The sequence below is a fragment of the Helianthus annuus genome, chromosome 11 (assembly GCF_002127325.2).
Source record: "Helianthus annuus cultivar XRQ/B chromosome 11, HanXRQr2.0-SUNRISE, whole genome shotgun sequence".
NCBI lineage: Eukaryota > Viridiplantae > Streptophyta > Magnoliopsida > Asterales > Asteraceae > Helianthus > Helianthus annuus.
Window position 1 is genome coordinate 156,282,201 of NC_035443.2, and position 16,386 is coordinate 156,298,586.

The 16,386-nt window shown below is 36.7% G+C and overlaps 1 protein-coding gene and 3 long non-coding RNA genes across 5 annotated transcripts in view; 1 reads left to right on the plus strand and 3 right to left on the minus strand.

The window, feature by feature from the left end:
* Nucleotides 1–295: 295 nt before the first annotated feature.
* Nucleotides 296–2,921, minus strand: LOC110891175. 2 transcript variants are annotated; one of them, XR_004871194.1, is made up of 3 exons: nt 2,823–2,920; nt 1,669–2,352; nt 296–965 (listed from the first exon to the last, which is right to left on the minus strand). It is a non-coding gene; the product is annotated as an uncharacterized LOC110891175 (long non-coding RNA). The 2 variants fall into 2 exon arrangements; XR_004871193.1 differs by having other exon boundaries at nt 296–2,352; nt 2,823–2,921.
* Nucleotides 2,922–9,495: 6,574 nt separating this feature from the next.
* LOC110891174 lies at nt 9,496–10,968 on the plus strand. Its single transcript, XR_002565073.2, has 3 exons — nt 9,496–9,611; nt 9,787–9,960; nt 10,108–10,968. It is a non-coding gene; the product is annotated as an uncharacterized LOC110891174 (long non-coding RNA).
* Nucleotides 10,939–11,877, minus strand: LOC110888850. The gene is made up of 2 exons (XR_004871448.1): nt 11,446–11,877; nt 10,939–11,282 (listed from the first exon to the last, which is right to left on the minus strand). It is a non-coding gene; the product is annotated as an uncharacterized LOC110888850 (long non-coding RNA).
* A 2,574-nt stretch (nt 11,878–14,451) lies between these two features.
* Nucleotides 14,452–16,386, minus strand: part of LOC110891173 — a 55,839-nt gene continuing 53,904 nt past the window's right edge. The window contains exons 8-10 of the mRNA XM_022138844.2: nt 15,381–16,385; nt 14,840–15,029; nt 14,452–14,765 (exon numbers count right to left, since the gene is read on the minus strand). Coding sequence (XP_021994536.1) covers nt 14,764–14,765; nt 14,840–15,029; nt 15,381–16,385 — 1,197 coding nt within the window. The 3' untranslated portion in view covers nt 14,452–14,763. The remainder of the gene's footprint in view (nt 14,766–14,839; nt 15,030–15,380; nt 16,386) is intronic.

Consider the following 16,386-nt stretch of genomic DNA (forward strand, 5'->3'; position numbering starts at 1 on the left):
ACACAAGTATCATGCAGAATATTATAGAGCACAAAATGTGCATTACAAAATCAGTTTGAATACCAAATCTCAAACATAAACATGCCATAACTTAGAACTGACTTAATAATAAAATATTTAACACAGTTTATTGATCAGGTCGTGCATAGTTTAGATCGTCAAGTTAATCTCACGAACATAAATGATCTGTTTTCAAAAGGTTGAACGGTCCTTGTAACAACATCACACAAACAGCAACAATATTCGATGGTCTCAAGCTTCAAACACTGGAAATCAAAACCTCATTAAAATGAAATTATTACTGCTTCAAAACCCACACCTTTCATTCATTGCAAATTTACATTAAATAGACTCTAACTAACTAACCAACCATGTAACACATTATCTCCTAAAACTCCTACATTTATGCTGCGTTTTCTTGACCCACTAAACCTACACACGACTACTTAAAATCACTAATAAATATGTGACTTAATAAACAAACTTCCTGCTGACCAATATCCACTTTTGACCCGTATCCATGACAAGATTAACCTTACGCTCACCCCCTTAATCTTGACCCGTTTCTTCTTTCTTTCTTGGTGAAGATTAACTTTCTTTCTTGCTTCTTCTCTTTCTTGATCGGTTCACAAAGATCATACTTGTTTCTTGCTCTTGCTTCTTTCTTAGTCACTTGCTTCAAACTTGCTCTTGGTTGTTTTCGTGTTAACCCGTTTTGGCAGCCCTATACAACATCCCTCGGTACTGTTTCACAACCGATGATGCCCCTAAAGTGGCTTCAATTAACACCCACTCGTTTGATTCTGATGTTTGATGAAGTGATTATGATGCTAATATGCGTTCATAGAAGCAGACAGAGGCTGTATATAAGATACCCGACGATTAACAAGTGTCCTAGATTTTCTCTACTTACCGCCTTGCCGAGAAACAAGTCCTAAGTAGTTGCTGCTATAATCCACAAACCCCTACATCAAACAAAAGCATATGTGACTGTAAGACATTGAATAAACAACATTCTTGACTGGTATACATGTTATGCTAGACCTTATTTTACATTGTTGCTTAATTGGCATTTTGTAGATTTTTATAGGTTCAAAACAATATAAACCATACTTCATTTCTCATAGAAGTGGGTTTCATTGAAGCGTTTTATCAAACAGATGGTGTGCATAGCTGGTTATCACGCTGACATAACCAATGTCGAAGAACCCATGACATTTATGCACAAAATGCAGGAAATCCTTTTCGGACAAATCCCCATATAGTAGCAAAGCCTCTAACACAACAATTATTGCTTCCTGATTAACCGGCAAGCAAACACATATCGTATATCTCTGTAGCAGCAAGTCAGCAACATGATTATATGGTGTGTACAGCAGCCAACAACAATATATTATTCCAGAAAATCATAAACATAATACAAGGTTCGGTTCCGTTTCGCTTGAAGTCTGTTAACGGAGATACATCAACCATAACCATGGTCAGTTCATCATATTTACTTAAGCATAACCGATTGATTATGTTGGTTTTGGTTAATTTTTGACGGTTCGGATTTCGGTTATGGTTTGGTTTTTGCTCACCCTAAGTCAATAAGCATCAAATGTGTATGAGAACCGAAAGCATGTGAAGCAAATCTATGTATATATGAATACAAAAACGGTTCCTTACGTGTGTCTGAAAATGACCCAGTAGTAACCCGCATACTAGAAGCAAAGTGGCACCAGTACAAACTCTACCCAACTTCTGGTCAACACGTTCAGGATTTCACCTGGTTTGACCACAACAATCATATGATATCGGTCTGGCCACTTAATCGGAGCAATAACCCGACTTTCCATATCCATATTAGACTAGATTTCAAAAGTTGCGAGCCTGGCATGCGTCAAGTCACTATGGTGCATTGTGTCCTTGGTGTTGAACTAAATAAAACATTGAGTAAATTACAAGTTTTGTCCTTTATGTTTGTCTCAAATTTCAAGCGTTGTCCTTTACCTTTAAAATTGATGACTTTTGTACTTAATGTTTGAAAATCTTGCACGTTATGTCCTTTAGAGCAAACCCAGTTATAATTTTCAGTTAAGTTATGTCATGTGCACTACACATGAGGGTAGAACGGTCAATTCACCTCCCCACTTGTCTTTCCCCCTTTTAATACCCTAATTTCCTTCATCTTTAACTTTCATATTCATATGAACATCATCCCCTTCATCTTCACAGACTTTACCTCGTATACAATTTGCCTAAAGAGATTCAATCAACATCCATTGCCTTATCCTTTTCAGCATTTTTGCTAGACCATAGTTTATTGTCCTGTCATGAGAAACAGTCGCAAACTCGCAATACTTTGCCCATCTGCAAAACCGATAACACCAAACCACTCAATTCTAGAGATAGCAAAACAGCCGGGTCAACTGTTCAGGTGTGGATCGGGCGGGCAAACCCAAAACAGAGGTTATAAAATATTTTCAGATTTTTCCACAAACAAATAGTGTTTAACATGATTACAAAATTTTATTACTCACCAAATAATACGATTTTGGAATATTTTATGCATTAAATCATTTCAACCCATTCTACCCAAGTACCCGTTTAAGCTCTTACAAGAAAACAAGGATTAACCTGTTCAAAATAAAAAATTGCCATATCCTGAGCAAATTAAAAAAAAAAAGAAAAAAAAATCAGCAAACATTTTACCTGCAGCTACATCAACAGATGTAACTTTAACTTCATGACCGGAAAGGACTTTGACAGGTTAAAAATCTCTGGATGACCAGATCTGAGACATAAATAAAATATAAATACAATAAAACAACTACGAGTACCTTAATGTTGTTCATCAAGATTATGCTTTTTGTTCTTGAGTAATTGATCCAAACTGAAGATGAAGGAGATGATGGTTCAGATGAGTATGAAGGTTGAAGATGAAGTAAACTAGGGTATTAAAAGGGGGAAAGACAAGTGGGGAGGTGAAATGACCATTCTACCCTCATGTGCAGTGCACATGACATAACTTAACTGAAAATTATAACTAGGTTTGCTCTAAAGGACATAACGTGCAACATTTTCAAACATTAAGTACAAAAGTCATCAATTTTAAAGGTAAAGGACAGCGCCTGAAATTTGAGACAAACATAAAGGACAAAACTTGTAATTTACTCTAAAACATTCAAGTAGGGGCTAGTAACCTGTATCACAGCCTCACAGGTCAAATTCAGTGTCATGATCCATTGTTTTTATTTGTGTTAATTGTAACTTAAAGTTATACAAAGTTATGGATTCCAGCTAATGGTAACCAATGTTGGTTTCAGACCCAAGATCTGTTGGTGCTTTTGTATTTATTTGAAAAGTGATAACCAAAACTACCAACTTGCAGAAAGAAAAAATGGAGAAAAATGCTTGTTTATTCCATAACCAAACCAAACCTTATATAGGCAATTACATGCAACGTAAACAATGACTCATTCAAATTAATAATGACTCTTCTCTTAAGGAATCGGCTTAATCAACCGGCTTAATCAACCAATCCATTTGACCCAGCTAAGAATTAACACATGCTAAATAGACTTCTAACGGTCACATTGACCATGCAATATTATTTGAGCTTTTTATCTGGCTGACTTATTCGTTTTTGAAATCCACGAGTCAAGATTATCTAACAACCAATTTACTTCAAGTGATGCGTACGCCACAAAATAGACATCAATAAAACTTTATAGTTGTTTGGATTCCATGAAAATAAATTGAAGGAAGTTTGAGATATCATGCTTCAACAATCACATGAATTACTAGAAACATATAACAGTTTCTTGAAAAACATTTAATTTCTTATTTTTTTCATGGGTTAGGTCAGCCATAGATTATTGAAGAATCATACATAAATATAACAGAGTCAATTTCAAGGATTGTCCTTTATCTTTATACCCATTTTCAGGCGTTGTCCTTTATGTTCAAAATTGACGAGTTTTGTCCTTTATGTTTTCATATCATACACGTTTTGTCCTTTAGGCCTAACCCAGTTAGTTTTTTCAGTTAAAATTTGGTCATATGCTTTGCACATGAGGGCATTTTTGTCAATTCAAAGGTAAGTTCAGCGGCAGATTTACAGCTCAAAGCTTCTGCGACCTTTGAATTGACGAAAATGCCCTCATGTGCAAAGCACATGACCGAATTTAACTGAAAAACTAACTGGGTTAGGCCTAAAGGACAAAACGTGTATGATATGAAAACATAAAGGACAAAACTCGTCAATTTTGAACATAAAGGACAACGCCTGAAAATGGGTATAAAGATAAAGGACAATCCTTGAAATTCACTCAATATAATAATTCAGAAAATTGACTTTATTCATGCATAATAGCCGCTTTTGCTTTGGATTTACACACATCCATTGCTTTTGATCTCCGTCAAAAGGCATCACAAAAACTTTATTAGTACTCCTTCACACGATTAAAATAATAAATAAACCAACATTAACAATGACAATCATATAGTTATATCAGCAAAAATCATGCTTCACAACTATGTCATGAAGTTAATGTACTAAAACAGAATAAACTTTTACTATTTCCTCTCCCCTCGGATTTTAAATACGAACAAATACAGTAGAAACCGAATCATGAATAATTAAAGATTGACTCGACATGCACTTCAATTGGACAGCAATTTAGGGGAAACCCTCTTCTGCAAAGCTTATAATTTTGATCAATTTTGACAACCAACTGGCTTTAAAACTTTCAAGTGCTCCTTCATGTGGTTAAAATAATAAACAGAACAACATAAACAAAGGCAATCATATGTTTAAATTAGCAGAAATAATGCCTCACAGCCATATCATGAAGTCAGTGTACTATACAGGTAAAAATGGTTCTTATTTAGTTTATGAGGGGTTCTAACTTCTAAAAACCCTAACATACATTTCATATAACAAACAATACAAATATCAAATCAAAATCAACAACATCAAGCAATCAAAAGCTAGATCCATATGTTTAATGTAACAACTGAAAATCACCAAACGAAATCGCGTAATGAAACCCTAACTTACGATTTTTTGGTCTGCACAAGAGAACGAGCATGACCGAATTGAAAGAGGTCATATAAGCCGTCGGCGTAGACGCTGTCCGGCCTGTCCGTTGGTGGTTCCTGTTGGGGAATTTCGGTTTTCCGGACGATCAGAGAGGCGTGTAATCACTCTCAGATCAAATTATTTCGGTGGTTCACCCGAATAATTTAATCGGATACAACTCTGATTTCGAGAATTGAACCTGAGTATGTGTTTTTGAGTGAAATTGATGAACCAGAGAGTTGTGACCAAAACTTAGAAACGAATTTTAGGGTTTCTTGCAGATAACTGCCAGGGGCTCTGCCCCTTGGACCCCGCCAGGGGCTGCCGCCCCTTGGACCCTGCTCCCAGGGGCGCTGCCCCCGGACCCCCGCCAAGGGGGCGCTGCCCCCTTGGAACCCCCGTAGAGTACGGGCTCCGCCCGTACACCTCGAATAATAATAACTCAAACAAGCGTGCACTCCCGCACCTCCTAACTTGCTTGATGTGTATTATTATTCGCTTTGATCACCAAGTCAATCCCGATTACACTAAAATATCTAACATTCCTCCCCCATTTTAGCGTAATCCTTGATTAACTTAAACAAATTCACAACAATCAAACTTATGCATAAATGAAATATCGCGACGATTGAATTTCACATTAGTATATTACACATTCCAAATATTCGAATATAGGGGTGTCGCTAAGGATTGAACCCTTTCTATTCAGTGAATACATGAAGATAATATACACACAAGTTTACATACTCTAATGTTCTTTCTTGACACTATTTTTACTAGCCTGTGTCCCATCCTTCAATGAACATATCAAAGCCAAGTCCTAGCTTCTTGAAGCGGCTAAACTTCATGCTCATATAGGTAGCTCTTTATTCTTGCACCTGCATATGCAATTTTTCAAAGAACTATTAAGAAGAAGACCTTCAACCTCCTTTAACTTGCAGGTCTGAACACATACCTTGGGATGATGCTACTGATGTGTTCCAATTTCTAGATGTTAAGCTTTCCACATTGAATTCAGCACCTAACGTCATATTAGGTGGGAATTGGGTATCTTAACACGAGAAATCTCAGGTGGACTTTAATCCCATCCCTACAGCCGCCTTGTGCACAAGATCTCTACATAACTCTTTGGTTAAGTGGTCGGCTAAATTCTGTTGAGTTCTCACAAACTCCACCGATATCACCCCTTGCGTGATGAGCTCACGAATCATGCTGTGTCTAACACCTAAGTGTCTAGACTTCCCATTATACACTTGGCTATATGCCTTAGCCAAGGTAGCAGCACTATCACATCTAATAGATATTGGTGATATAGGTTTAGGCCACAATGGAATCTCATAAATCAAGTTTCTTAGCCACTCAGCTTCTTTGCCAGCTGCGGCCAATGCTACAAACTCAGACTCCATTGTCGAATCAGTTATGCAAGTCTGTTTCTTAGATGCCCAAGATATGGCACCTCCTCCGAGCAGAAAGGTCCATCCACTCGTGGAAGAATGATCTTCCTTATTTTTAATCCAGCTTGCATCCGAATAACCTTCTAAAACCGAAGGAAATCCAGTATAGGTCAAGCCATATTTCATGGTTCCTTTCAAGTACCTAAATACTCGATTCATTGCTTGCCAATGACTTGCACCTGGATTGCTAGTATACCTACTAAGCTTTCCAACAGCATATGCTATATCCGGTCTAGTGCTAATCATGGCATACATGAGGGATCCAATGGCCCTTGAATATTCAAGTTGGCTTACAGCTACACCTTCATTAGGTGAGAGCTTAAAAGCAGGATCCATTGGAGTGCTAACCGGAGAACTATCATGAAAATTAAACTTTTTCAATATCTTCTCAATATAATGAGATTGAGAGATAGATATGCCATTGTTCTCCCGTTTGATCCTTATACCAAGGATCACTTCCGCCTCCCCCAAGTCTTTCATATCAAAACAAGATGACAAGAATTTCTTTGTTTTATCAACTTGATCCTGGTCAGTACCGAAGATCAACATGTCATCTACATATAGACAAATTATGACTCCTTTCCTAGAATCATCAAATTTGCTATATACACACTTGTCTGCTTGGTTTAATACAAAACCATTAGACAAAACCACTTCATCAAACTTTTGATGCCACTGTTTTGGTGCTTGCTTTAAGCCATATAATGACTTAACTAGCTTACACACCTTATGCTCATTGCCAGGCATAACAAAACCCTCTGGTTGTTTCATATATATCTCCTCATCCAAATCACCATTCAGGAAAGCAGTTTTCACATCCATTTGGTGAATTACAAGATTGTGTATTGCAGCCAAGGCAACCAACAATCTAATAGTGGATATTCTTGCTACAGGAGCATATGTATCAAAGTAGTCAATTCCTTCCTTTTGTCTAAAGCCTTGGATAACCAATCGGGCTTTAAACTTTTCAATTGAACCATCTACTTTCATCTTCTTCTTGAAGATCCATTTACAACCAAGTGGTTTACACCCAGGGGGCAGATCAGACAGTTTCCAAGTGTTATTCTGCATAATAGAGTCCATCTCATCATTTATAGCTTCTTTCCAGAAAGCTACATCTCGAGATGCCATGGCTTCACTATAGGTTTTAGGATCTTCCTCAATATTGAAGCAATATTGATATTGAATTTTAATTTCATCTCTAGATCCCTCAACCAAATATAGCTGAAAATCATCACCAAATGATTTAGCTTTTCTTGCTCTACCACTCCTCCTAAGTTCCGGAGGAGTATCAATCACTTGATCAGCCATGTGAGAGTTACTAGAGCTTGGAACCATGTCTCTAGGTCTAGGCATTGAAGAGAATCTATTCTCATCATACTCTGCAGTTCTTGCCTCAATAACCGTATGCACTGACACGTAGTCATTTGGTTCTATAACATAGAACCTGTGAGCAAATGAATGCTCCGCATACCCAATGAAAATGCAGTCAATACCTCTTTCCCCTATGTTCCTTATCTTAGGATCAGTGAGCCTCACCACGGCTCTACATCCCCAAATTCTCAGCTTATGCAGCTCAGGTGGTTTTCTATACCAAAGCTCATAAGGGGTAGTGTTGTTCCTTTTATTTGGAACCCTATTTAGTAAATAGCAGGCTGTCGACATAGCCTCACCCCAAAAGCCCTCACTTAGGCCTGAATAGGACAACATGGTATTGACCATTTCCTTTAAAGTCCTATTTTTCCTTTCCGCCACACCATTTTGTTCCGGTGTGTAGGGAGCTGTGGTATGGTGTATTATTCCAGTAGATTGGAAATACACCGGATCAAAGTACTCACCACCTCTGTCCGTATGTAGGGTTTTGATCAACCCACTCCGATGAAGCTCTACTTCTTGTTTATAGATCTTAAACTTTTCAAGAGCTTCATTCTTAGCATGCAACAAATAAACGTAACAAAATCTAGTAGCATCATCTATAAAAGTTACTACATATTTTTTATTACCTAGAGATGGTGTAACATGAAAATCACATAGATCACTATGTATCAAATCTAACACTTTAGTTTCCCTATGAACATGTTGCATGAAAGGCTTTTTGGTTATCTTATTCAACTTGCAAACATGGCATTTGTCATTGTTTATGTTAATAGGCGGAATTAAACTCATTTTAGACATTTCTTTAACTCTTTTATAATGTACATGTCCTAGTCTAGCATGCCATAATTCCGATTCAGTCAAGTTGTGTCTACTAGTTGAAGCTATGCAGTTTGCATTACTAGTTGAAGGTACATCATTAACATTACTAAGCCAAACACTTTTTAAAAAACAACTTATTGACTTATCGGTTTTTCCCACCCCATAAGCTAATCCAAACACTTTTTTTTAAAAGTCATTTTCAAAAAGTCATAAGTCAATATGTCTTTTGTATATCAAGGGACATAATCTCATCTCACATGTTATAACACGGATCAGACTTTTTTTTTAACGGCAAATTTGGATCATTGACAGACCACTAGAGTATCATCGTGCCACTAGCGGAACCACCCGATCATATCCATCTCCACTAGGCAATAATGCCTATACACCAATTCAGGAGGAAACCCAATAAATCTGGGAAAACCCCCCTTGTGGGAATCGAACCCATGACCTATTGATCACAAGCCTTGTCTCACCACCAAGATGCCAGTAAGCTATAATGCCATGAGCACGGATCAGACTTTTAGGGGAGACTTTTTACATATCGGCCCTAAAAGTGTCGCCCCTATTAGTCTTATTTTGTCTCTTGATTTATTCACTATTAGTTATCGGTTTTATTGACGTTAGTACTTAATATTAAGAATCGTGGTTACATTATGTTCTTTGTTCAATCAGCGATGTTATATATATTTTATTGGATATTCTTGTTTTTATAGACCTGGTTCTTGAAGCGATAGTGAAGCAGAAGACATTGAACATACGAAAAAGCTTCGTCCAGTTAAATAAGTTCATTTCCTTCTCTTGATATAATTTTTTTTTCTGGTATTATCTAAACATCCCTGGATGGTTGATGGTGTGGATTTCCACTTAATGCTTCAAAGCTTTTACCTACAGTAGTAAACTTCTACTTATGTTGCAATTATCTTATTATTGACTTTGTTCTAGCACTCCTTATGGATGGATATTCCCGAAGTAGTTGCCAGTTATATGACTACATTTTTATTTACCAACGTTTTTTCAGAAAATAATGTTTCATACTGGGTTGATACTATCTTTCCTGTGTTCAAACAGAATATGTGAGATTACTACCAAAAGATAAAGAGGAGAAGCTTGCTGAGACAATCTCATATGATGTAATTCCACCATATGATAAAGCATGAGCACTTGCTAAAACTAATTTGGATATTGATGAAATTGTTGCTGGAGTGCCTTGGGGAAAACTTCAACACAACTTGTATAATGAATGTAAGGAGTAAACTTTCTTGTTTGCATTCCTACCGCAAAAAGTTACTTTTATGTTTAGAATCATTAACATTTTGAGTTTACACATTCACTTTTTGATGTTGGATCAAACTTCTTTGTGTGACTGCTTTTTATTATTTATTTTTGCAGGTATGATCTTTAGCAGAATGGACGAGCTCTTCAAAGTTGCTCAGGTATGTTTATGAGAAAGAATACATGTTCCCAGGTGGGTTGGGTTGTGTAATGGGTCCAAACAAACATGACTGCCTGGGTTGGGTAAAGGGTCAAAATGGGCAGCTTTTAGAAAACATGTCAAATGGGTTCGGTTCAAATGGGTCGGGTCAGAGCAAGTTCGCGTGCTATACATCCATCATTCCACCCAGTATTTACCAAAACGATCCCTGAAGTTTCTGCATATGTTGGTGGATAGCATGATAGTGGTGAAGAAATCAACACTGAAAAGTTTGAATTGGATCATGGAATTGCCCCAGTAGTTATAAAAGGATCTGAAATTAATCATTCAGGGGGTGTCAGTGAAGATATCAGTGAAGATATCAAGCACGAAAATTGATCAAACCATTTCAGATTCGTGAAGCTGTCAAGGAACCTGTTGCAATTTCGACCGAAAAAAGGATCTTGAAGCACCGGAACTAGAAAAAAAGGCTCAAGAGAACATGTTCGAAGAAGAAGCTGTGACAAACACGTTGCAGTTTTGATTGAAAAGGAGGATCTTGGGGGACCCATGAAGTTGTAAGAAAGCCTGAACGAACCTGACACGGTTTGGATCGAAAAAGAGGATTTTGGTGCTACCGAATCCATTGACAAAGAAGCTGATTCAGTTTAGAGTGAAAAGGAGGATCTTGGTGCACACAAGTTGGAAAAAAATGCTCAAAACATCAACTTATACAACAAAAAGTCAACAATGCCCATAATCTTAGTTGATGATATTAGCACTTAAACAGTTAAAGATAAAACACAACATGAAAACCAATTTTCATATTAGTTTGTTTATATGTACATGTTTGTTTTAGTGCTCTCTACAGCTCTCCAACTGATACTGAAACTTTACAATCGAATAAAAAGTCAAAAGTCAACTCTGGGAAGTCAAATGCAGCAACATCTGACATTTTCTAGCCTGCATCATTTATGACACTGTGGTTCAAAAAGATGAAGCTACAGTCTACCCTTCGGTTAATGATGACGTGTGTTGGATCAGGCCCAAGAACACACGCAGCACACACTCAAATACTCTCGAACAACAGTTATATGTTAACTACTTGAACTTTCTCTGACTTTGTCCTCTGCAACCAACCTGCTGTGTCCACCTAAAAACAACCAAATTTTGGAATATAATAATAATAATAATAATAATAATAATAATAATAATAATAATAATAATAATAATAATAGTAATAATAATAATAATAATAATAATAATAATAATAAAAATAATAATGATAATTTACCAACTTTAGAAATTTAAAGTACCATGTATATCGTTCTTCCTTCGAATTTAAACTCGACTCTGACCGAATCTCTTGTTAAGCCTACCTCTGGCCCCCCAAAACACGCTCTTCCCGCAGAATTGCATTCAACAAGGTTGAGATGCCAACATTAGGCCGGCCCACAAATGCTAACTGCAGTGGTAGCTTTGACTCCTCTTCATTAGTTTCATCAGTACCTTGTACAGTTTGAAGAAGCATATGTTGTTGTTCAAACCATGGCCTGAGAACTTGATATAAATCATTCATCCCTAAACCAGTTTCTGTAGAGAGAGCAACAGGATCTCCAAATCCCAATGTACGCGTGGCTTCGCTAGCAGACCCAAAACCATCATCAAGTGATTCAGTTGTATTTATTATCGTAACAATCTTCATTCCCGGGGCATGCTTTCTTAGCCACTTTCCAACATCCAAATCCATGGGCTGCAACCCGTCTCTAGTCATCACATAAAAAAAACAACTTTATTTTGTTTCTATGTCAAAAACTAGTGCACATAAAAAGATATAGTGATGAAGATAAAACTAACCTTGCATCAATAAGAAATAGTGCGACTTTACACTATCTCAACACATTTGCGTTCATTTCTGCAGTCCGACCAAGAACAGAACCAGATGAAGCCTCAGCCTCTAAGCTGGCTGAATCCAACACCTTAAATCGTAAATCACTCAATTTCACGATCCCTTCTCGTATGTCTCTAGTCACATGATCATTAGGAGTGTTGTACACAAGTGCCTCTCTTCTTCTAATCAAACTAAATACCATATCCATGTTAGAAATATAAACTTAGCATATATATTTATTATTATTATTATTATATAATATTATAGTTATTATAGGTTGATTATGGATATGGCAGTTATTCTCCTTAACTGCGATTATATAGGTATATATATACAATCATTCATGTATCATTTTAGTTATCAAGATATTTTTTCAATATACAATATCCACATACGTATGTTCTTCTCTGGGTTTCTCGGTTCTGTACACAAACACACACGAGTACGGAACGATTACGATGATGGCTTCCACTGTTCGGATTTCCAACATGTGGTATCAGAGCGCATGGTTAGAAAACGAAGAATTAGGATCAGAATTACGTGATCCTGGGAAGATGCGGATGAAGAAGATGGAAAACAAACACGGGAAGAGGCGAGAAACAGATAGCGATTCAGATTACATGAGTCCCCGATTACGCGCGATTGCAATCTTGAAACAAGAGATTGCAATAATGGAATTGTAAGACGAAATTGCATTAATGGAATACGAATCGGGACGTCACGAAAATAACGGAGATGCAGGCGAAGTAATGACACGGAAAGAAGAAGACGATTCCGAAAGAGATGATTTGGCCTGTAAAGATGTTCAAAAACTGAACGGTAAGAATGAAAGAAGCAGGGACCGGAAACGCAGGCAAGATGATGATAGAGACTATCACGAAGAAGAAGAAGAAGAAGAAGAAGAGAGTGAAGGATTCAACCGGAACCGATCACCGGAAACGGTATCATCGGATGTTAATATGAAGAAAAGAATGATGCAGAAACGGCGGGAACAAAAAAAGAAGAAAGGATGTCCAGATTTAGCGACGGCAGTTAGCGACAAAAGAAGAAGGATAGCGACAAGAAACAGATCAGCGACAGAACGATTTAGTAACACTAAATTGGCTTTAATGACAGATCAAAGACTTTCAGCGACAACATGGGTAATGAACAACAATATTACCGTACTCGGCATCACGAAACAAATCAAGGTGGATCTATGGACGAATCATGACAAGTTTAAAGAAAAAAATGCGTTTATCATCAAAGCCGACGTGACGAGCCATTACCGATGCTAAGTTTAGGGGATGGTGTTAGAAATATAAACTTAGCATATATATTTATTATTATTATTATTATTATTATTATTATTATTATTATTATTATATAATATTATAGTTATTATAGGTTGATTATGGATATGGCAGTTATTCTCCTTAACTGCCGATTATATAGGTATATATATACAAACATTCATGTATCATTTTAGTTATCAAGATATTTTTTCAATATACAATATCCACATACGTATGTTTCTCTGGGTTTCTCGGTTCTGTACACAAACACACACGAGTACGGAACGATTACGATGATGGTTTCCGCTGTCCAGATTTCCAACAATCCACACCAACCATATATATAATGATTAATGAATGATATCAGATACAATAAAAAGAAATTAGTAGGTACAAACACACCTTGTGCATAAATAAAACTAAATACCATATCCACTGACTTACAAATGTTTCATTTGGGTGACGATTTAACATGTCAAATGGGTAAAAAGAGTAGCTTAAAATAAAACGGGCCAAACAGGTTGAAAGGCTCCTAAATCATTTTATTGGATTAGTATATTACTCTTGACACAGTAACCTTTTTGACCCGTACCAAAAAAATTATTGTTTTACCAAATTTGTTTTAGCAAGTTACCCAACATGTCTGACTGACTAGCTAATTCACCTAAAATATAACAATAAAAGACATATTAGAATAGCTACTAACCGATTAAACAATGCGGATTTGCCAATATTGGGCGGCCAATGAGAAGTACAGTCTGAAGCAAGTGTGTATTACTTTACTTAACTCAACAGCACCAAAGTCTCTGGTATCATCACATACATCATCCTGAGCTGGAATGGTTTGTTTCTTATCACAAAACTTACACAGATGCATAGAATCCCACATCAAATATGATAGGCCCATTAGAACAACTAATCTAAGTCCACAAACAAGTGATTATTAATATGACAAATAACCCACTTAGTCCCAAAGCCCAAATACAAGTGACCTGATTAAAGCTTACAGGCCTAAATGAAATAACCAACTTAGGACCAATCGCAAATTAATTTTATTGATTCAGCAAGGCCCAAAACAAACCGATACCCGATCTTGTAAACTAAATCGAGCTTGCATTCCTGAATCTCCTAACTCGTTGCATTTTAACAAGACCGACTTAGTCGACAAGTTAATTCAATAACGCTAAAATTACCAACGTAAACAAGTAAAGAAAGAACTAGAGAAGCATCAACATGACATTCACTTATACAAACAAATTAAGATATATGCAAAAAAAGTCCAACTCAATCCACCCAGCGTGTTTAAACCTATATTAAACATGACTTGTTTGAACGCAAACCGTTATCCAGCAGATCCCACCAAATACAACAACCAAAAGCACCTGCAACTTAGCCTCCTTTTCATATTTGTGAATTTGTTTCTGACATATTTGGCCAAGAAGGTGTAGCAGCTTCCTGAGAGTCTGACTTCCTGAACCCACATATCACCAGCTTAAGACTCTACTTGATAAATCATTTTAAAAATTCGAAACACAGCAAACTTACAACAGTCAGGTTTTGCTGGGTCATCGGTTTGGTCATGTAACATCTTTTCCTTGTTATGAATTTCAGGATTTTCAGATTTTCTAGTTATGTTCATATTGTTCAATTCACTAGAAAGCTCAACTACTTGTGTCTCAATTATGGAAGCATGACTCTTCTCCTCCACATAATCAGATTTAACCTTTGAATTCAACTGGTACAATGAGAAAGCCAAATGAATAATAAAATTGTGATTAGAGAATAGCAGCCCCCTGGGGATACTACATCATAGTTAAGGAAAAAGAGTAAGTTTGATTAAAAGGAAAAAGAGTAAGTTTGATTAAAAAAAAAAAGAAGCTTTAACAACTTCATCAATAGTTAAGAACGGTCTTAGGACCGGAACACTAGAAGTTAAAACTAGAGGAGTTTTTTTCAATGTAAATGTAACGATTTGAGTACAAATACTATGGTACATATGAAAATTAGTTTGTGTTTTATTAATTTAGTCTACTATTAACAAGCATTTTGCATGTGTATTAAAAGGTTAATGCGAACATTGACTTACTTGAAATGATAATGCTTTCTCAAGTTCCTTGACAACGATTTTCATTGTAGGACGTTGGTCTTGAGTTTTTGCCACACATTGATGTGCAATTTTCATGAAAGTGTGTAAAGAGTCCTTGTTGGGTCCACTTTTTAGAGCAAAATTGTTTTCACTGGTTTCTTCCTTTAGTATAGGATCTATCATGTCCTCTAGAGTTCCTAAGCGGAAGCTTTGTCTTGCCATAGGGCCTAACCCTCTGATATTCTCCTTCAGGTAAATTGAGTCATCGGCTCCCCTCCCACATAGAATTTCAAACAATACAACTCCAAAACTATAAACATCTGATTCTCTTTTTAACTTATTAGTCTTCTTATACTCTGGATCAATGTAGCTACGTCTGCCAAGCCCGTTGATATAGAGAGCTTCGTCTTCTTGATTTGGAGGCAGGAATACGGTGTCTTTAAAGCCACCAATCTTTGCCCCCCAATTCTCGTCTACTACAATGTTGTTGCTCCATATATCACGGTGTATTATCACCTTTTGGTCTTCCATCTCATAGTGAAGGTACTTCAATGAGTGTGCAACATCAATGCATATTTTCAAACGTTTTTCCCATGTCAAAATACGCATATCATTGGCATTACCCAAATAGTCATTGAGGTATCCATTAGAAGCATTTTCAGTGACAACAATCATCTCAGTATCTTCAACACAAAATCCAAGTAGACTGACTATATTTGGATGCTTAACACTCATAAGCATTTCAATTTCTGTAAAAAACTTTTCATCCCCGTACAGCTCATGTCCAGAAGGGTACCGTTTTATAACTACAGTGTTGTGTCCATTGGGATGTCCTCCTTTGTCCTTCCCCTTTTCGGATGACGGATTTTCTTCATCAAAGTGGTCGAGTTCTACTCTGTACAAAGTACAGCCATCCCAAGATGCAATTTTGTATGTCTCTGAGAAATCATTAGTTGCTAATTTTATATCACTCAGACGAATCTTTAAGTGTTTCCAATTCTTTTCC